The 21659-nt window shown below is 52.6% G+C and overlaps 1 protein-coding gene across 1 annotated transcript in view; it reads right to left on the bottom strand.

Moving 5' to 3' along the window:
- The window catches only part of GPT2 (glutamic--pyruvic transaminase 2), a 34701-nt gene extending 13242 nt beyond the window's left edge, over positions 1–21459 (bottom strand). Inside the window, exons 1-7 of the mRNA XM_060129854.1 lie at positions 21305–21459; positions 20807–21070; positions 13346–13435; positions 11170–11278; positions 6737–6870; positions 4360–4603; positions 375–454 (exon numbers count right to left, since the gene is read on the bottom strand). Coding sequence (XP_059985837.1) covers positions 375–454; positions 4360–4603; positions 6737–6870; positions 11170–11278; positions 13346–13435; positions 20807–21049 — 900 coding nt within the window. The 5' untranslated portion in view covers positions 21050–21070; positions 21305–21459. The remainder of the gene's footprint in view (positions 1–374; positions 455–4359; positions 4604–6736; positions 6871–11169; positions 11279–13345; positions 13436–20806; positions 21071–21304) is intronic.
- Between the last annotated feature and the right edge of the window lie 200 nt (positions 21460–21659).

Below are 21659 nucleotides of genomic sequence, written 5' to 3'. Positions count from 1 at the left end.
TGCTCTCTTTCTAGACTGCGAAGATAGCAGGCCCCTGTGTGAGGCCAAGGCAGCAGGACGGAATGAAAGGAGGTGGAAGATGTGGTTTGAGTCCCTGGATCCAGCCCCACTCCTGAGACCCTACCACCTTTTTACTTTTCAAGTTTAAAGTAGTTTGGGTTAGATTTCTGAAACTTATAACCAAGATTCCAAACCAATGTTGGGATGATTTTTGGTCAGTCTCACAGGGTGTAACACTGAACATCCTCAACCTTGTTAGAATCTCTCTTTCAAACACCTAGAAAATTCTCTCTGGCTATAGAAAAACCAGGCCTGGCTCCCTCTCCCAGAAGAGAAAGTGCACCCTCACCTCTGAGAGCCAAGGCTGCTCTTACCTCATCAGCCAGGAGAAAGAGCTTCTCTTCCCAGGCAAAGTGAATCACGTCTTCTATGCACTTTCTGCTCTGCACCTGACCTAAAAAGTCCCCAAACAAAAGCAGAAGGTAGGTTGTAATGCTGTTTAAATTGTCCCCAGGTAAGAACCCCAACCAGAATCGCTCAGGTATCTGTATTCCCCAGGACCCTGTGGGACCACCCTCCCTAGCTGCTGTGACTCGGGGGGTTCAGTCAACCTCCAGGGAGCCCCGACGGTCAGCCCCGTCCCTCTGACTCACTTAAGCTGGGTACGTGGAGGGAGCAGTGTTTCACACCCAACCTTCTTGCTATTCTTATTGGAGGTGTGTGTGTGTGGAGGGGGTATATTTGTATTAATCTGTGCTGGAGGGCAAGAAGGCACGACAACATCATAAAGAGCAGGAAAGTTAAACTGAAGGAGTTTAATCATTCAGCCCCACTCTCCTCCTCACCCCACAGCGGCAACACCAGGAGAACTGCACTGGCTACACCTTCTGCCCACACAAGCTCCGTGAGGCAGGGACAAGGTCTGTGGGCTCGGTGCTGACCCTCAAAGCCAGCACTCAGCAGGGCCCCGGTAAATACTGTGGAATAAGCTCTAAATGAGATGAGCCTGCCTGCTAGCTCTGGCTTCTCCTGTCAGCAGCTACATGGGAGCTGCCCTCTGAGGATGCTTCCGGGTACCCGCAGTGTCCCTGCCAGGGTCTCCCTTCAGGGCTTGACTCAACATTTCATCCATCTTAGAGAAATGAGTGCCAGCCAGCAGCAAAATATTCATCCATCAGTTCACAGGAAATACTGTGGGTTTAGGTGGGGAAAGGAACAAATGCAACAAGGTAGAAATGAACCTTTTCCCAATATTTCCTGAGGCCCACTGTAAGTGTGGCACTGGCTTGTCTGACGTGCTCACATAGCCTCTGGGAAAGCACTAGTCAGGCATGCTGACTTCTCACAAAAGGCTGTTTCTTTACTATACATAAATGTGCATCTATGGATGTTACATATATGTATATATTTATGTGTGTATGTATGTGCACATGTTATTTATATATGCATCTATATCTTGATGCAAACCAGTATGTAGAGTATGTTACCTTCTTGTTAAAAATAACTATATTCTTGTTCATGTAAGAATAACAAGAATAAGTCTTAGAAAAAATATACAGATGTATCTTATAAGAGTATGGTATGATTCAGCCAGAATTTCAGACTTAAACTGTCTAAGCAATGAACCAATTCCTTTCCTAAGGGACCAACCTGTCTCCTGCCAAGAAAGGGTCAACCGGGCTTCCTATGAAGCAAGCTCATGGCTCTGGGAATTAGGAAGGGTAGTAGCCCTGGATGCTACAAGGAACCAGCTGCTGTTCCCACAGACAGACAGGAGCTGCCTATCCAGGGGGCTGAGCCTGCCTAAAAATGCTGCTGGTCTTCTCTCCCAGGGCTGCCATCCCACAAAGTGTATCCTGTTAGAATGCAAGCAAAGGTTTGAGCACCAAGAGCATCAAACCATGTGTACATACTGCCAGGGGGAGTGCTGAGAGAACTGAGTAAGGGCCAGGCCTCAGGAAGCCTGTAGCTCGGGAGAGCAAAGGAGACCTGCTGTGCGCAAATAATCCCTGTGATATGAGCGATGCAAACTGTAGGACAAGGACAGAGCTTACTTCTCTCCAGTCTTCGCCTGGGACGAAGGAGTCAGTCAGAACATGCCTGCTGAGCCAATGGATGGACAAACACACATGGTGGTACAGGAGGAGAGTCACATAGGCTCTAGAGGGGCAGGGCACAGCTGTGCCCAGCAGGGGGAGACATGAGCCCACTGCACAAAAGAGGTGGCTCTGCTGTAGGCCTCAAAGCTAGGGAGAGGTCTAAGTGCCCCTTCCCAGAGGCCAGGCCAAAGGAATTTCCCACAAACTAATGGCGATACCTGTTGCTTGCACCAGCCCTGCATTCTGCCCTTTTTTGAGCAACAACACTCAGCTGTCCCAGGGAGAACTCCCTCTCTTTAAACTCCAGCAAGGGACATGGGATACAGACCCAGCCAATCAGCCTCAGTGATTTAACTAGGTCAGGCACGGGCAGGTTGGTCAACGTGGGCCAATGAGAGTCTGGCCTGTGGCTTTGGCTGAAACTATAGGCAAGGCTCTCTGTGGAGGACGCTTAGGTGCTGGGCAATGACTGGAACTGCTGAAGGCCACTCCCAGGACAGATGCTTCCTGAGAAGGATTCCAACCCAGAGAAGAGCAGAGCTGGGAAATGGCCTGGGGTTCCTATGACAATGACGCTGATTCAAGTGTGCTGCTTTACCCTGGACGTCACAGATCCACTCCCTTCAAGTCTTAAGATGAGTTTCTGTCTTGAATCCCAAAGAGCCCTGTTAGCCACTTATATCCCAGTCCATTTTGATACCTTTTAGCCAAAGTGGTCACAGTGTGTGGTTCAGGCAAGATACATGGTTATCACAGGTAGGTTTCTATTTTTCCATCCCCCATCTTCCAATAGCTGATTTTCACCCATTAAGACCCCAGAGAGGGAATTCCCTGATGGTCCAATGGTTAGGACTCAGTGATTTCACTCTCAGGGCCCAGGTTCAATCCCTGGTCGGAGAGCTAAGATCCCACAAGCTGTGCAGCATGGCCAAAAAACCCAAAAAAACTGCTTATATTAACATATACTCACATGACTCCCCCACCTTTGACCTAAAACAGGAAAGTCTCTAGTGCAGTTATTTCTCCCAGGACAGCCAGGTGAAGATTTATGTTAGCACCTGGCCAAGAAGTCACCAACCCTATGATATAAACTAGGTATACAGAGTATTTCCTAAGATGTAGGGCCTACTACTCCAAGTTTGGGACCAGTAGCATCAGCATCACCTGGGGGCTTGTTAGAAATGCAAATTGTCAAGCCCCACTCCAGCCTAATTACATCAGAATACCTAGAAGTGGGGCCCAGCAGTTTGTTTTTTTCTTAACAAGCTAAAGTTTTAGAACGATCATCCTAGGGCAGTGTTTCTCATCCTCAGCTGCACAGAATATTGATGCCTGGGCCCCATCCCCAGAGATTCTGAGGTGCAGCCTGGCCTTTAACATTTTTAAAAGCTCCCTTTGTGATTCTAATGTGCAACCAGGATTGAGAACCCAGCTCTGTCATTTTCCTACTGAACCAGGGTTAGACCCTTCATCCCTTCCCCCAAGCAGTTGGCGTAAATAAACCAGGGTGGAGGGCAGCTGCACCCATTTTCTGCGCTCAGGAATTCAAGTGGCGCTTTCAGCTGATTGAAGCATCATTTGATGTTCCCAAGAAACAGATTCCACAATCAACTCCACCACGCTTTGGCCCTGACCCAGTTTATCTCAACAAAGGAGGAGAGAGGAGCCCTTGTTCTCTGCATCCGAATAGCATTGGGGGCACATGAAGCCAGCAGCCTGGAAAGATCAAAACAGGCAGAACTGTGCATTTTTTTTAAAAAAGAAAAATACGCAAAATTAGGAGTGATTTTCAACTTCTGGAATCAGGTTTTTTTGGTTTGTTCGCTTTTGTTTTTAATATGGCATTTCCTTTTCAGGCCTCAAAGTACACAGTAATGCTGTGTCAAAGAAAAACAACGCACACACCAGCAATCTGAAAACTGGTTCAGAAAAACAAGTAGGAGTAAGGGTAAAATGAGGCCTATGATTAATGGTGACGGTTTGTGCGTGACCTCAAAGAGAAGATTCTTTGCAAATGCAAGAACAGGAGAAAAACTGGTCTTAATACAACCCTGCCCAGGAAAATGCCTGCATTTGCTCACCTCCTAAGGTGGTCTGCAGCAAATTTTATGGCTTTAGGTTAGCAAATCTGAAGTTGGATTGGGAACCTGGGAGCAAAGAGGACTTCATCATTTCTTAGATCTTTAGTGTCCAGACATCCAGTACTCCAGCCACCCGGCCCCTGCTCCCCAAGAAACTGGCAAGGTAGTAAAGCACAGACCTGTGGGGTTCCCGGGGTTGATGATGCACAGCACCTTGGGGTCACAGTGCTCTTTGGCCTCCCGCACGGCCCGCCGGAGCTCATTCACGTTTAGGGCCCAGCAGTTGTCCTCATCCAGGTAATAGTTCACCTGGATGGCATCGAGTTCAGAGATGACCGCCGAGTAGAGGGGGTACTGCGGGATGGGTATCATCACACCCGTCCGTGACTTGCCACCCCCGGAGACCAGGATCTTCAGGATCGTCTGCAACCGAGAAGTCATATCTTGCAAGGCCACTGCCACTTCCCACCCGCGGGGGCTGACCAGCAGCAGGCAAGCTGGAAGGCCCCAACCCTGCCTTTCACCAGCCACTCCACTGCCTGCCTCCAGTGCAGCCCCATGGGAGTGGCTGAACTTCCCTGAGCCTCACTTTTCTCATCTGTAAAATGAGGTCTGCTGTGAGAAATAAGCAAAATGTTTTAAAGTTCTCAGTACAGTGCATGGTATGTAGTTTAACACGCAATACTTGTTAGTATTTTTTAAAGAGGTCTTTTAAAGCAGTAGTCCACAAACTGGCCCTGTCTCAGAATTATTCTGACCTCACCCCTGAAACTCATTCTGTATGTCTTGGGTGGAGCCCAGGAATCTGTCTGGTCGGTAGCTATCAGTGCCCAAGGCTGGACAGACCCCTGAACAAGGGATTGCTGAAATGGGATAAAATACCCAGCTATGGCCACCAGGTGGCGCTTCAACCTGGCTGTTTCCAAAGCTGAGCGCGCCCTAGGTTCATAGGATTCCTGAGAAACCAGGCCTGGGGAGTCCTGTGGGGCACTGGTGGAGGTGGCAATAATTCACTGGATTAATAAGCCCAAACTCTTCTGGGCAAGTCCCCACCTTACACAGACTTAGCTCCTTTCTCAGGTTCGGCTCCTTGCTGCAAGAATGCCACTGGATTAAAAACTGCAATGACTTGATTCTTTCACTAAATCTTGAGGACCCCTCCCCCAACCCTCCTCTGGAACCTATACCTATACCTGGGCTTATCTGGGAATAGAGACGGGCCTTGGCAGAACACGGTGGAAGATGCCATGGTTGGGAGCCTGAGTCCAACACTAGAATCTCAAATGCCACAAGAGGCTGACTTAGAGCAGGCAGACCACCTAAGGTCTCTGGGCCTCAGTTTCCTCCTGGGTTCCAGGAAGAGTTTAATGCATTTGAAAGGCTTTAGGAAAGGACTAAAGCATTTAACAAACAACAAAAACAGGAGCCTTGGAAGTCAAGAGACACAGACAAAGATAACTCCATTACAGGAAGGGTCAGACAGGACAGGCTCCCTGAGTAGGGAGAACAAAGTGAGTGGATGGCACTCAGCACTGACTGGGCACGGGGGCAGGGTACTGGAAGGGAAGGGAGGCTGCAGGTTCCTCAGGCCCTGGGTTCAGCCCCTTCCGCTATGGAACACTTGATACCAGCCCCTCGTCACCTCTTCCACGGCTGATCCCCAGCCCAAGCCACCTTTTCTCTTGCCTCCTAAACACTCCCTTACATCTATTATGCCCCCTCCTGCCACACTTAAAGCTTAAGAACCTAAATATAATTATGTCCCTCCGCCTACTTCAAATCCTTCAGTGGCTCCCAGGCTCTCAGGACAACAAGGCCCCACCTGCTTCCCAGCCCACTGCTGGTAACTGGCCCTCACCATGTGTGCTCGTCCCCCCGATGCTGTTTCCAGACACACAGCCTCCTTCCAACTCAAGGCCTCTACATATGCTGACCTTCTGCTCCGAACCTGTCTCTCCCCTGCCTTCCTGAGTTCACAGGTACGCAGCTTCCAGATCTCTATCTGTTCAGCCTTCCTTGGAGAAACCTTCCTGCCCTCCCCAGCCCCCCAGGTCAGAGTCCCTGCTGCTCCCTCCTGTAACACTTTGTCCTCTTCCAGAAGAGAAACTGAAAGCTTAAGATTTGACATGTATTTATGTGCTATTAATGCCAGTCTTATCCAGCACTGATGTGTAAGCAGAGGCCAAACGTGTTTGTCTCCCCAGCACCTGGCACAGTGCCTCGCAGAGCAGATACACCGTATGTGCTGAGTGAGAGAAAGGCCAATGTCGCCAGGAAGACGGGCATCCTCGAGTGACCCCTGACTCCTCCCAGCTGGACCTGCTGGTGCCACTCTGGAGGGAAACTGAGGCTGCAGGGGTACCCAGGTTCATGAAGACTGAACAAGGTAAGGAGAGCAGGCTACCAGGGTGGGGCAAACAGCAGCGACCAGAGGGAGGCCAACCTCTCCTCCCAGGCTGTCCCCCTGCTAACAGGCTCACACACTCGGCCCTAACATGCAAGGCTGTTCTTCACGTGGGTGAACAGTGGACAACAACAAGCTACCCTCACACGTACGGAAATGCCGTCACTAGCTCCAGTGGTCAGGTAAATGTTGTCCGGGTCTGCAGGTACACCACCATCTCTCCTGGTGACATAGGCAGCCACATCTTCACGGATGCAGTTGACGCCCTGGCTAGCGCTGTAAGATCCTGTTAAGACAGCAAGCAAGACAGTGACTAGAGGCAGGATGTCTGGCTCCATAGCGTCTGTGATATCCATATAATTAACTGGGAGTGGGAAGGAGGGGGAGGTCAGGGAGGGCTCAGTGTGGCCCTATTCTCACTACTCTAGGCTCTGGAACTGTGGCAAGCTGCGTAACTACCTATCTGGGCTTCATCCACCCATCCCGTCATCCATCCATCTACCCACGTAGCTGCCCACTCACTCAACCATCTGTCCATCTGCTACCCATCCATTCATCCATACATCCATTCACCTGCCCACCCACCCACCTGCCCTTCTGTTCATCTGTCCACCCACACACTCATCCATTCATCCCCCCAGTATTTGCTGAGAACCTACTTACACATCAAGCATTATTCCAGGCCCTGGCTTCTAACCAGTTAAATGGTGCCCATACCTGCTTTACCTACCCTACTGGAGTTTACACGTTCTATGACAGTATGTACCATTACAGCTGGGACTGCTACGCTTCCATCACTGTTGCCTACACATGGTTCCACAAAACTTGAGAGAATGGTCACCCCAAAATGGCACCGCCTGCCAGCCCAGGAATCCAGAACCCTCACCAGCACTAACCACAGATCCCCTGGGGCTGTGAGGCATGACCCACCTACCCCCACCCCATGCCAACAGCATGCTCAGGCTGCCAATTTGGATCAAAATCCAAACCACCATTTACATGAAGTTCAAAAACAGTGGTGACCACTTTGGGCTTGGGGGTATTGACTGCAAAGGGGCACAGAGGAGCCTTTTGTGATGCTGGGAATGGTCAGTGTCGTGATCTGGGCAGGGGTTACACAGGTGTGCACACATAGGTGCTGTACATTAATATTTGTGCTTTTTACTGTTTGCATAAAAACTTTTTCAAAATGTCAAGCCACTACTTATGTTTTTAAAAAGCAACTGAAAATAGGTACCTGCACATGCACAAAATCTCTCTGAAGGAGACTCAAACTGGTGAGGTGAATTCTCTGGGGAAGTGAACCAGGAGGCTTGGGGTCAGAGATGGGAGGCAGATCTTTCACTCTATATCCTTTTATACCATTTGAATTTTATACACATTTAAAGAAAACCAGCTCATTCCTTCTAAGACTACTGCAACAGCACCACCAGGAGGCAGGATGGAGCTCTGGAAAGTGGCCAGCTCTTCTCTGGGTCTCAGTGCACAGCATCCAAGGCCCAGCACCCAGGAGGTGCTGGGTTTCAGGGTCTGTGCAGCACTGGGCTGGCCTTTCCCCTCTGACCAGTTGTAAGTGGGGGTGGGGGAGGGGGGAAGGAGGCTGGACCACTTCTCTAAGGATCAAGTGGCAAACATTAACACGTATCAAACCTGGGTGGTGAGTACAGAGCCTTGTCACATTATTTGGGGTATTGAATGCATCTGAAATATTTTGCAAATAAAAAAGTGGGGAGGTACAGAAGCCGGTGTTAGAGAATCCTTCTTCTACTGGATGTCTTATTTGATATTTCTTGAGCTCCCATGCTCAGAAAGTTTCCTGGGCTCCCTATTTCCCTCTGCCTTCTTTCAGTGCCCTCCCCTCCACTCCATGAGGCCTGGCCATTTCCACACCAGCTAAGCCTCCTCTTCTTCCTGCCTTTAGTTCACCTGCTTCCCTGAATTCCCAGACGTTCCCCCACGGGCAAGCTCCCTGCTCCTGCCAGCCACAGACTTCCACCTTCTGTTATGCTCTGAACCACACTGATCCTTCACAGCTCAGACCTAGTCTCTCTCTAGGAAGCCTGAGATAGGGCCCCACCCCAGCCTTTCTCCCAGTCTGTGATTTCTCCAGTTATCTTATTTTATACAGATGAACCCCTGCCTCCCCATGTTGACTTGAGGGCAGGGACCATCACCTATTTCTTCTGTTCATCGCTGTAGAGCACATACCCCTGTGTAGGACTCTGCCCTGGGACCCATGGCAACCTGCCTCCCACTGCCCACAAACTGGCACCATCTGCCAAACCCCCAGCGCCATCGCACCCAGACCCTTTCACTCGATCACACTCAGCCTTAAACCTCAAGGCCTTTGCACACACCATTTCCTCTGTCTGGTGTGCATTAACAGAATCTCTTAGTCATCTTCCACATGAATTTGAATGCCAGTTTCTCCTTAAACCCTCCCTCTACATTAGAATCCCTTGTTATAACCCCACAGCTCTCTGCTCTTTCTCTAAGAACTCATGAAAACTGGGGATTATGTTTCTGTGTTAATTCTTTTTAATGTTTGTTTTTCCCAAATCTGACAGTGAGCTTCACAAGCACAGAAACTCCACCTGCCTTGTTCACCAGTGTCCCTCAGGGCCTAGAGCAGCGCCTGGTACACGGCGTGGGCTCAGAGAGGAGCCTGACGAGGGCGTTATCTCCTGGCTCCCACCTCCCCCAGGTGTGTCTAGGTTTCACCTCAATCCTACTTAAGATCCGGGACACAGCCTGAGAACTGGATTACTCATCAAACAAAAAATAAATGGAGCCCCAGTAAGAAATAATTTTAAAGGGCATGATAAAAACACGTACAGGTGAGCCCTAAGACCTTGTGTACACATTTTATAATCTCTCCGTGGGCCAGGGTAGCCCTGGGCATACTGACATTTTCCATTTCCTTTATTTTTGTGGGCAGGTGCTCAGGCTGCCCAAGCCTTAGTTGACAGAGCACCACCCCCCCATTGTCCCAGTCTTGGCCAGGACACTGCCCCTCCCCCAACGATGGGCAGGAACAGGTAGTGACCTCCAGGGCGGGGCTTCTCCACACCTGACAAGGGGCACAAATGCCAACCTTCCTGCAAGCCCGGGAGGTGGGTACAAAGTATCTCCTAATTCAAGGATGAGGAAAGAGGCTCAGAGAGCACCTACCTCACCTGTCCTCATGAGCTCCCCAGACAGAACTCAATGCAGGTTCCCAAAACCCCAAAGGCCAACAGTCCTGACTCACACGGACATGGCCTCCCAATGCCATTCTCCCAGCCCTGGCTGACACAGAACAAAACTTGTCGATGAGGCTTAGTGCATGGAACAAAATCCCCTCCCCGTTCCCCAGACACTGACATCAGATATGCAAGAGCAAACCCCCTCCCTCCACCTCCGGGTTGCAGTTCCTGGAGTCTCAGGCCCACTGCCATGGGTCTTCGAGAAGCGCCTTTGTCCTCTGGGCTGGGCAGAGGGTGCAGGAGGAAAGGAGCCTGGAGGCCAGGCCTCTGGGCTGGCCTCTGCCAGCTTGTGGTTCAGTCCTTGCCACACAAGGTGCTGGCCCACACGCCAAGCAGGCTGGCGGGCAGGGAAGCTGGCCCCTTCCTGAGAGGGACACTGTGAAGGACACAAACTTGGACAGAGGGCTGGTAGGGTGACCACAGCCAGGAAAGTAAGCATAGGACTCTCCATAAAGGGACAGAGCAGAAAAGGGGGAGGGGAAAGGCAGGGAGGTGACAGAGATGCCAATTGTGGCTGATCCCCTGCTGAACAAGCCACAAGAATCCCCGTCCCATGTTTTGAAACATTCAGGCACTAGTCCTAAAAAAGCCCTAAGGACAACGATTTTCCTCAGGACAAAGGAAGCTGGATTCCCTATGTAGGCACTGGGCAAAGGAATGAAGCAAAAATAAACAGGAAAAAGAACGTGAGATGAGAACAAAGAGCCAGAGGCCCAGAGGCTGGAAATCCATCTCAGCAGGGAAGGGAGAGAAGATCATTTTCACATCTACAGGGCCTTCCTCCACGGAGCCCTCTGGTGCTGGGGGCCGAGGCTGGGCCTGGGCTTCCAGCACAAAGGAGCACAGTCCGGTGACGGGAACATAACATACAAGTTGGGGGCGGGTGGGCGGCACCTTCAGAGCAAGGAAACCACCAAAAGGGGGCCACAGGCACCTCACAGCGTGGCCACAGGGAAGTGAGAAGCCGGGCCAGCGGGGCATGTGCCTCCCTCTGGCCTCCGGCTTCGGAGGCTGTCTTGGGCTCAACCTTCTGCTCTGAGGGTGGGCTCAGCATCAAAGCCAGCTCCCAGTGTAAACCCCAAATCCCGCCAAATGCAGGCTCTTGCGCCTGAAGTGCCCCAATCCACCAAAAGATGGCATCGACCCCATAAGCTCAGCAAACAAGAGGCTGACAGAGCACAGACAAGAAGAACATTGTCATTTACTCTGCACGTCAGCCACCACACACATTCACACACTCACTCAACGTGTAACCCTTCATTCTGGGCCGAGGCCCAGGCCCACGCTGAGAACACACGTTCTTTTCATGCCCGCTGGGACCTGGCAAGTCGGGGCCTCACCCAAGCTGTTCCCGCCACAAGCCTGTAGGATCCGCCGGGCTCGTTTCTTAGCATCTTCTGGGAAGCTGGGGCTGTCCAACAGGTTCGGGTAGGTACAGAGTGCCATCACCTGGAGGAACAGAGGCATGGGCTGGGCTCCCAGCACCGCCCACCCCGGAGGGGCACAAAGGACTCTGGGCAGGCGACGGTGTGAGATGACAACTCTGAGGGACAGTGCCCTCACAGGCCTCTCCACAAGGGCCCCAGCCTGTGGGGGCCTGGGGACAGGCGGGGAGGAGGACAGTGGATGCTCTGCAGTGGAAGGGAGATGGTGAGGAGGCAAGGTCCATGATGACCTGGGCCTGGGCGGAGGGTGGGCCACCACCCTCCGAGGAGCCAGGGGACAGAAGGAGGCTGCTTACTCTGCCCCACCTCCTCCATAAAGGACAGCAGCTCACATACCCAAGGCCACAAGAACCAGGGGTTCCAGAGCAGGGGGCTGGGGCTGAGGAGGCAGGTGCACCCCAGATGACAGGATTGCACAGACCTCTGCCTACAGCCTGAGCACCCCCCCATCACCCCTTTTCCTGGCCAGAACTGAAAACCGATTCAGCTTTTTCACCTCTGTAACACAGAAAATCACCCTAACCTCACAAATTAAGAGGATTAAGCAAGGAAATGTTCGCAAAAGTGCTGGCAAACCCCCGCTCACCAGGCAAGTCTAAGCTGGAAGCTTAAGAGCGATGCCAGGAGCACTGAGGCAGGCTGTGGCTCACGGCTGGGGGACTTTGGGCGGGCGCAGGCTTCTTGGAGCCCGGCTTTTCTTCAAAAAGATTTGTGCAATAGGCAGTGACCCAGCCTGCCCTCCTCCCTGGGGTGCTTGTGAAGGCTGGAGGAGGCCAGCACCAAGTGGCAGAGGCCGGGCTGCCACAGCCGGTGGCAGGGCTGGATCCGGGAGTGTGCCAGCCAGCCAGAAAAGGCTGAGGCAACAGGAGGCGCCCCAGGCACGTGTGGGGACCCTCTGCAGGGGGAAGCCACCTTGGGCCTCTCCTCTCCTAAGCTGTGTGCTTCCAGGACGAGCTTCCAGGACAACCAGGATGCTCTGACCTCCTCTTGCTCCACTTCCCTGGCAGAGCCTCTCTGTCTTGTCTGATCCACTTCCTCCCCACGGGCCCAGCTTGGGGCCTCTGACATTCATGGGCAGCTGGCACGCTCCTGAGGTCGGCAACAGTGGCCATGGGAGTCCATGCAGTGGATGTTCCTGAGGTCGTTGCCAGCCTTGGTTCTTCTCCCCCATACCCTGTGTGAATTCCCTGAGGGGCTGAAGGCTGAGGCCCCGGGGCCCCCAACAACCCTCCACCCAGGGAGCAGGGTAGGATCGCCCCTCCTGTGTGCCAGTCCCTGCAGCAGGAAATACGGGCAGGAAAAGACCAGGGCATTCAGCACTCAGCTTTGCTGCCTGCCCCAGCCTGCCAACCTTAACCACACAAGGACCAAATTTTGCCCCATTCCTTCTCCAGGGAAAAGCTTTCGCTGTAGCTGGTCTCCAACCTCTGTCTAGCAGGCCCTGGAGTACTCTCCCACCTTATCTTTTCCCCTCTAGCCCACCAATCCCACAGTTTTGGCCCATGCAGCATCCTTGCAATTGGCACTCAAACTGAAACACTGCAATGTGCCTCTTGAGGGCCTTCACACTCTCCATCTCATGGAGTCCCCCAGCAGTCCTCTGAGGCAGTGTCTGGTGATCTCCACTTGCCCAAAGCCACCCAGCTGGTAAGCAGCAAAGCCAACACTCAAACCTGGGGATTCTCACTTGGGAAGCCATACCTGGACCCCCACGCACCATCTCCCAGCCCACTGGGCCTCTACCTCTCCCATCTACTCTCTGATGCCCTCACCAACCCAGCTCCAAACTCAGCATCCAGGACCATGCACCTGGGAGCCTTGTATACTAGAGCATCCTCAAAATGGGTTTAGGAATTTTAGACAGCTTTGGAAGGGGAGGAGACAGGGAGAGAACCAGTGGGGACATCAGGCACTGGAGGGGCTGCTACTTCAATGGCACCTCCCTGTGGGATCCTGGTGTCTGCTGTGTCCTGAGGGAGCTGGACAGGCAAGGAGGCAGAGGTAATGTAATGGGCCTGGCTGGCTGGTTCCCTGCTGTCCCAGTGGCCTCTGTTCCTGAGGGCCAGCTCACCTGTCGGAGGAAGGTGATTGGCTGCTGGCCCATGGCTTGGGCATCCCCGATGTTGGCACGGATGACCTCAGTGAATGGTTTTTTGATACCCTGAGTAGAGAGAAAGCAACAGGTGTTACTTAGTGACTCTCAGACCCTGGATTCCAGAGGCCAAGCAATGCTCAACAGGATATTAATAAGCAGCCCTATTCTGAGCCTTGCCAGGTGTCAGGCCCAGTGCCCTTGACATGCTTGGTCCCATTTGACCTTCACAACCACCCCTATGAGGAAGGGCCAGTATTGGGTTGGCCCAAAAATTGGTTTCGGTTTTTCAGTTTTTCATAAGATGTTATGGAAAAATCCGAATGAACTTTTCGGCCAACCCATATACAACCCTTTTTACAGATTAGGAAATTAAAGCTTCAAAAGGTTACCCATTTTCTGAGAAGGCCAGAAGAGCTTCCTGGGCTGCCAGAGCACCCTGAGGCAGCTGCAGGTCCACGCTGACCCTGGGGCAAATGTGGTGGGAGGGAGGGAGGGGTCTGCAGCAGAAAACATCAGGGAGAGGATCCCACAACTGCCGGCTCCCTCCCCCCAAGCGCAGCTCCACCTCCACCCTAAGTGAATGACTGGGGCACTGCAGCCACCCTCCCCTCCAGAAGACACTGATCAGCAGGGACCTCTTGGGGGTCATTCTCTTGCAACCCTGTCTTTGCAGGATGAAGAATGTGGGCTGATTTTCATATTGAAAAAAAAAAAAAGCGTCAGGGATGAAAAGACTGGCTGAAGAGCAAAACTGAGGCCACTGCCTGAGCAATGCGTTTAGCACAGAACAGAGATGGCAGAGAGAGGAGGAACTTGGAAACCCTGGCAACAATGTCACTGGGGAGGTGACTGCAGGACACCCCGGCTGCTGCTAAGTAGAAAATGCATTTTGGATGGAGAACTGTGGGGATCTGGAAATGTGGGAACTCCACGCAGCTCACTGATAAATCCAGAATTAGCCACTGTAAGAGTTAGAATCAACAGCAGGTTCAAGGACCTCCCAGGGCAGCTGAAAGGATTATCTGAGACAAACAGTATGAAAGCACTTGGCAGAGTACAAACATCATCATCTTACAAAGCTGGACCAGGAACAAGGTCACAAGGGTCATGGTGGAGGAAGAAGGCAGTGGGGCAAGGGGTGGCAGTACCAAGGGGGTCTGGGTGGAATGCCTGGCCACCTTTCCATATCTCCAGCTGCCCTTTCCCCAAAGGCACCCTAAATACAAATTTTAAAGGTACAATTCTATGGTTCTGACACTTGCCTTCTCCATTTCACACAATGTGTGCATAAAAGCAACTTTAGAAAACTCTCCCTTTTTTAACTCAGTAATATACCCCTTAAGTAAAGACCAGTGGGCTTAAGGGATGAAAGCAGCTGCCTGCCGAACAAGTCTTCCTGACCCTCATCTGCCACTCCTCAGCCCCTCCCATACAGAAATTCTCCAGCTGCTTCGGGAGCCAGGAGGTATGGGGCGCTGAGGAGGGCACCCCAGAAACAGCACTGGACCGTCATAAACAGGGCCTGATAAGTCTCCAAAAGCTACGTTTGGTGGCGGGTAGCGGGGAGAAAGGCCTTTTAATTCCCTCCTGCTCCTTTTACCAAGTTCTTCAGGGCTGACCAATATGGAAAGACGTCTCAGGGGGCCAAGGCAGGGGGACAGCACCACCTGCTGCCCAGGGCTGGGCTGGGGTGAGGGCAGGCACCCTGGAGACAGGCTTCGGGGCATGTGGCCTCAGGGCTCGTCCCACAGGTGGAGCAATCCAGGCCACTGTGTGCAAAGGGGCAGACCTGACCCACTCCTTGGCACTGGCCTGGGCTCCTGGCATGGGACGCTCTGTCAGCCTGACTCAATTGCCACGGTCCCCCAGGGCTGGCTAGCTGAACTCAGGTGATTTCCATGGTGTGGGCACAGCCCATTCTTCGGTAGGGAGTAAATGTGTCACAGTCAAGGGCCAGGAACTACAACACACAGCTGCGGGCCCTCAGCCAGCCCAATGCAGGGAGAGAATAATGCCTGGAACAGATCCCTGGATGTTCCTTTCCTGTGCCCTCACCCTGCACTGCTCAACCAATCTGGGGCCTGCCAACAAGCAGCCTAGGAGCATAGAGCATCTCCTCTCTCGGGTCTGGGTACCTATGGTCTCCAGACACTTCGCTATGATGGACAAGCTGCAGGGTGGGAAACTGGCTCCTCTGAATGGGCAGGGAACCAGCCTGCCCAGCCAAGGGCCACCATACAAAGGAGACTCCTGTATCTAGGCACTTGAGATCTACATGGGCTGGGAAATACCAAGGAGTCAGGGGCAGGCTCCTGCCCACAGTGACTCATCCAGGCCTGCACGCACACCCAATGGCAACCTCACCTCAGCCCCGCCCTCCGGGAGCCTGCCAGGTCAGCACATAGCTTTCTAGTTTCAATTCCCAGCATCCTAGAGCCCACCTGTTTAACTCATCTGCACACATCCTGCCCAGAGCTGCCTCCCTGTGGGGCACTGAGATGAGAGCCAACACAGGGGGGCTCTCTTCCCACAGTTCAGCTCAAGGAGGGCTCAAGGAGAAGGCCCCCAGGCTCTGGGGATGGCATATTTCAGAGGGTGTTAGCAGGGAGAAGGAAAAAGGAGTTAGCATTGTCCTTCCCAGCTCACAGGCCCAGCATTAGGACAATGGACAATTCTAACAGGCACAAGGCAGTTTCCTCAAGGTAGGGGTGGCTCCTGTCATTTCATGTGACATGCGAGCGGGAAGGTTTGGTAGGACGGTGAGTCCCTAGAGAGCCTCTCTCTCCTTCAACAAACACTTATGAATCATGCTCTGTGACAGAAGGGGGCAACACAGGAGAGGCTACCACCTTCAGAGCCCAGGCTGATGAAGAAGTGGACTCAGAGAAGGGAGAGAGAGCACAGCTGGCTCCAGGCCAGGAAGGCCACGTGAAAAGACCCCAGGGCCATGAGCAAGACTGGGCAGGCAGGAAGTCCAACAGAGAGCTCCAGACGGAAGCCCCAGAGACAAACCCAGCTAGTCCCCAGGGTCCCTGAAAACAGGTGCGCTGCACAGCTGAGGAAACCGAGGCTCAGCACAGGGTCTGGCCCCAACCATTATGACAGGCAAAGCTGAAAGAAACCGAGCCAAACCTATACAGGCCTGTGATTAAGAGATGAGGTGGGGGCTTCCCTGGTGGTGCAGTGGTTGAGAGTCTGCCTGCCGATGCAGGGGACACGGGTTCGTGCCCTGGTCCGGGAGGATTCCACATGCTGCAGAGCGGCTGGGCCCATGAGCCATGGCCGCTGAGCTTGCGCGTCCGGAGCCTGTGCTCTGCAGCAGGAGAGGCCACAACAGTGAGAGGCCCGCGTACCGCAAAAAAAAAAAAAAAAAAAGAGATGAGGTGGGAGCTCCAAGGGCTGAGTTTCCTAACCATGGAAGCAGGGAAGGCTGGACGTAGGTTCCTGAAGTCTAGGGGCCTGTGGGAGGGTCAACCGTAGAAGCTGAGGTTTGCAGGGATGAAAGCTGAATGAGCTCCAAACAGGATAATTCAAGATAGCAAGGTTAAGACCCAGGCAGGAGAGCAAACCCCACATTCCTAGACCCAGAGACTCAAGGGGAAGGCAAGGAAAGAGTGACCCCTGGCACTCTACCCAAGCAACTCTCATTATCTTGAAAATGAAGACTCTTAAGAGTTCTGACTGGGGAATTCCCTGGCGGTCCAGTGGTTAGGGCTCCACACTTTCACTGCTGAGGGCATAAGTTCAATCCCTGGTCGGGGAACTAATAAGATCCCAAAAGCCATTTAGTGCGGACCAAAAAAAAAAAAAAAAAAGAGTTCTGACTGGTTTCTAGCTGTTCAAAGCATCATCACTAAACATCTCCAACTAGTCTTTAGGAGAAATAAATTGGGCTCATTTTGCAGAGGAATAACTGAGGCCAAGGTGCTCTGAGTAACTTGTCTGAGGCCCACAGCACATAAAGGCAAAGCCCAGGATGCAGGTCCTTGGTGACTTGGGCAGGGTGGGTGGGTGGAGGGTTCCAGATGGAAGCCTACACTACAAATTTCTTTATTTTAAGATAGCATCTAAGCTCTAAAGAAAATTACCGATGAGATTTCACCTCTTGTGCTTGGCACATCCAGAGTTTCCAGACTTAGTTCTTAGCTAACGATAAGGAGGTGGTACAGCATTCTCCACTTTTACTGTTTAGATGCAGCACACACTGATGTTAACAGTATTCAGTTTTTCCCTTCGTAAATGTTTTGCCCTGACTCTGTGTACTTTTACAAACAGAAGCCTTCCTGTCTCCACTTATGCCAACCTCCTCCCTTCCCCCAATAAAACAAGGGAAAAAGAAGTAGGTTGAGGAGGAACAGACAGATCTTTTCAAAACTCCTACTAATGGCAGCTTATTTTTAAATGCTGCTCCCAATGAACACCAGGATCTGAAAAGCTGATAGGTTCTCCCACTTAGAGCTGCTGTCAGGGAGAAACAGGGCCTCCCTGAGAGCACACAGCCCAGGCTGGAGGAGAATGGTCCCTTTCACACACCCACTTAGTCAAGTGCCCCTCCTCCTTCAGGCTCTCCTGAACATTCTCCTCCACTCCTACCACCAAGCAAGATAGACGAGACTTGCCTGGCAAGCCACCCCACAGTCAAAAACCAGAGCCACATTGACATATATACACTACTAAATGTAAAATAGCTAGTGGGAAGCAGCCGCATAGCACAGGGAGATCAGCTCAGTGCTTTGTGACCACCTAGAGGGGTGGGATAGGGAGGGTGGGAGGGAGACGCAAGAGGGAGGGGATATGGGGATATACATATGCGTATAGTTGGTTCACTCTGTTATACAGCAGAAACTAACACACCATTGTAAAGCAATTATACTTCAATAAAGAGGTTAAAAAAAAAAACCAGAGCCACGTGTCCAGCCAATCAGCCGGTACTATTTACAGAGCACCTGGTGAAATGATTCCATAAGGCAGCTTAAAGGTCTTCAGATGGACAAAAAGGCACAAAAGTCAGGACCTGGGGGAAAACCCTGGGCCCACCCGACCTTCCTTTTATGGACTAGGGAAACCAAAGCCCAGAAAGGATTGAAGATTTACCCCAAGTCACTCAACTCTCTACAAATCCCATCTCTAACCAAATCGAACCCTTTAAAATAACATCAGTCCGGTTTTGATCATTAGAGTTCAAAATGGAGGTAGAAAAAAACGAAGCTGTGCAAAGCCAACGCAAGCCAAGCCAAGCCAAAAAAAAAAAAAGACTGGGAAAATATGGCTCTCTCAGAAGGGCCACTGTCTAAGCTAGCAGAATGCAGAGGCTGTCTCTAGAGAATGAAAGGTTTAAGCAAGGCTATGCTGGCTTGGCTGGGGCTATTATCTCCAGCACCAAGAATCAGGCAACTGAGATTCGACCAAGTGAGAAGAGAATAAGAAGGGATGAATTTGAACGAAAGCACCGGAGAATGTAGGTGGACAGAAAGAATGTCTCAACGTACTCAGGGGTAGAACATGGCAGTGGGGCCATCTGTCCTAGAAATCACAGGGTGTTTCCAGCCCAAATGACCAAGAAATTTCTCCACCTCAATGATGGAGCCATACCCTGTTGGAACACCATCCTGGTTCCCCATTGCACACTAAACTTTGCACCATAAAGTCCTGAGCCCAGCACACAAGACTCCAGTCCCCCTTTTCCATCTTATTCATCTACCATATCTCTCTGCCAGACAGTGCTCTCCAAATAGCACCAATTCCCTTCCCCAAATGCCCAGAACTTCCCAACCTTCTGTCTTTGCTCACAGCCCTCCTTCCACCTGGAATGCTCTCACATTTTCTGTGCCTGCTAAAAAAATCTCACCAATCCTTAAAGAATTGGGGGAAGAGAAGCTCAGGTCCAGAGGACAATATGGCAATCAGATCCCTGAAGGCAAAGACAGTGTCCCCTTCTGCCTTAATCATCCTTGTACTTCATGGAGCCCACACGCAAGCTGCTATTTAACAACAGGCAGAGATAATCCGTGGAACCCCTACAAGTTCTGGAACCAGAAAAATCAGTTGTAAAATGATAAACCGGAAACAATTTAATCTCAGCCTTATCAGGGAGACTGTTGTCTTAAGGAGGGCCAGCTAGAGTCTGCCAGGTATCAGCAAGGAGCAGAGCAGCAAAAGCCCGTTTTCTCTGCCTGTGGCCCACCTTCGGGACAGGGAGGCACAGAAACCGAGCCAGCCTTCTGTGGGCCAAGCTTTAAACTTAGCCCTGCAAGGAGTCAGAGGGAGACACTGGACTCTGACTTGTCCAACTCACTGTTTTGAGTCAGCAGAACTGAGTGTCCCAACAAGGTCTCAGCGAGCCATGAGCTCATCAACCCCCCAAAGTCCCCACGTTAATGTAACGGTCCCACCACGGCTTCCTCCCATGCATTCAAAGAACATTAAGTGGCCAACTCACCCCCAAGACATCCAGTTCTGGTGCCTGTGAGAGCGAGATCAAGGAACCCTCCCCCCTTCTGGGTTAGAACTATCTTAGGCAAGCAGCTGGGTGACTGCTGTCATCAGTTCTTACAAATCTTAGGAGTGTTTACTTTTTTTTACATTACCCTCTTGACTCCGCCTCCTGAATTCCACCTGGGTTAGAACTCTGGTATCCTACAGGGGCATCTCTTACACCCACCCCAGCCGCCCTGGTTGCAGGGAGGCAGAAATCACTACTGGGTGTGTGGTCACTTTACACACAGCTATGAACTCAAGTTAAGGTCCCAGCCAGCCGGCCACCAGGAGGAAGAACGTCGCAGGGCCACCCTACCAAGGCCCAAAAGGCCCAAGCCTCTGCTACCCACTGGGAGAACAAGATATGACTGTCAGTCAGGGTTCCAAAGGGGGCCTAAGGGAAGGAATTGTGCAGGACACTCTGCAACAACTCCACTTTTGTCAGGGAATCATTACTGGCAAAATGACCCAAAAGGTCTCAGACAGAGAAAGAAAATCTTCGTGAGCAAACCTAAGTCTCCTCAGAGCCTTCCTCCCTCCCCTGGTACCTAATGTGATCTCTGAAATTCTGGTTTCTTTCTTTACTGCCTGTTGTCGTCCTCACCCCCACCCCTACCCCCCCATGGATCTTGGTTCCACGCGGGTAGGACGGCCACATAGCAGGCAGTGCCTGGCACTAAGGGCAGCTCAATTATAACTGATGAATTCAATTCAACAAGTGAACCGTATCTGAGGGCCTTTCTTTGTGCCAGGTGCCAGGCACTGGCGGGTAAAGGGATGGGGGGAGGGCATTCTATCGTTTTAGCCAAGGTGGGCCGAATGAAAGAGCTGGCCACGCGGGTGGGAGGAAGTCCAGCGGGCGAACCCCAGCAGGGGACAGCTGCTACTCTTCCCCCCCCACCAGTGCCCCCTAGCCTCCCAGGGCCCTCCCGCCCCACGAACCCTGGAGCCAGCGCTCACCCTCTGCAGCTCGAGCTCGATCTCGCCGGCCTTGAGCACGATGGGTCCCCGCACCGCGTACTCCACCGCCTTCACCTGCGGGTTCATGGACTCGAGCGTAAGGATGCGGTCGCGCCGGCTCCGCTCGGGCCGCACCTTGAGCACGGCCGAGGCCTCGGCGGCCGCGCTGCTCTGACCACGGCCCCAGGGGCCGAGGGTCCGGGGGTAGCAGCCCCGCCGGACCAGCGCCGCCGCCCGCTGCATCGCGCGCCCGCCCAGAGAAACCTTGGGACAAAAAGGAGAAGAGAACACACACGTCACGCACAGCCCAAGGCGGGCACGCCGACACCCGTCCCCAAGCCCAGCCAAGGGCTCTTTCAGCTAGCGGTGCCAGCCTGGCTTCTGGGACGGGTGCCCATCCCCCGTCGACTCGGACCCTGCACCTCGCCGCTGCAGAGCCAAAGCACCGCACGACAGGGGTTTTGCAAAGTCTGCTCCCAATGCATGCATGCAACGTGCCTGTCGCCACCTGGCCACCCCCTCTTCTAGTCCGGCTAGAGCGCGCGCCTGGAGCTGCTCCTCGGCTCTGGCGCCCGCAGCCGCATCCCAGCTCCCGCACTACACGGCTCCTGCGCTCGCACACCCACCGCCGGCGAGTCCGCCCGGGCCTGCCAGCTGGCTCCTGGGCCTTGTAGTTCCCTAGTCTGTTTTCGTAGCAGGTGTGGAGAGCTGGTAGAACTACAAGTCCCATAGTGCCGCGCGCTGGCCTGATCGGGGGCCGGGCAAGAGGCGGGAGCGGTGGTCTGGCTCTGCTGTAGGCTGGGCGGGCTCTTTTGTCTGGCAGAGGGGATGCGGTGCCCGGACGGGTCCTGGC

The sequence above is a fragment of the Lagenorhynchus albirostris genome, chromosome 19 (genome assembly GCF_949774975.1).
Source record: "Lagenorhynchus albirostris chromosome 19, mLagAlb1.1, whole genome shotgun sequence".
Classification (NCBI taxonomy): Eukaryota; Metazoa; Chordata; class Mammalia; order Artiodactyla; family Delphinidae; genus Lagenorhynchus; species Lagenorhynchus albirostris.
Note: the sequence above shows the minus strand (reverse complement) of the source record. Positions and strands in the feature narration are given on the sequence as shown.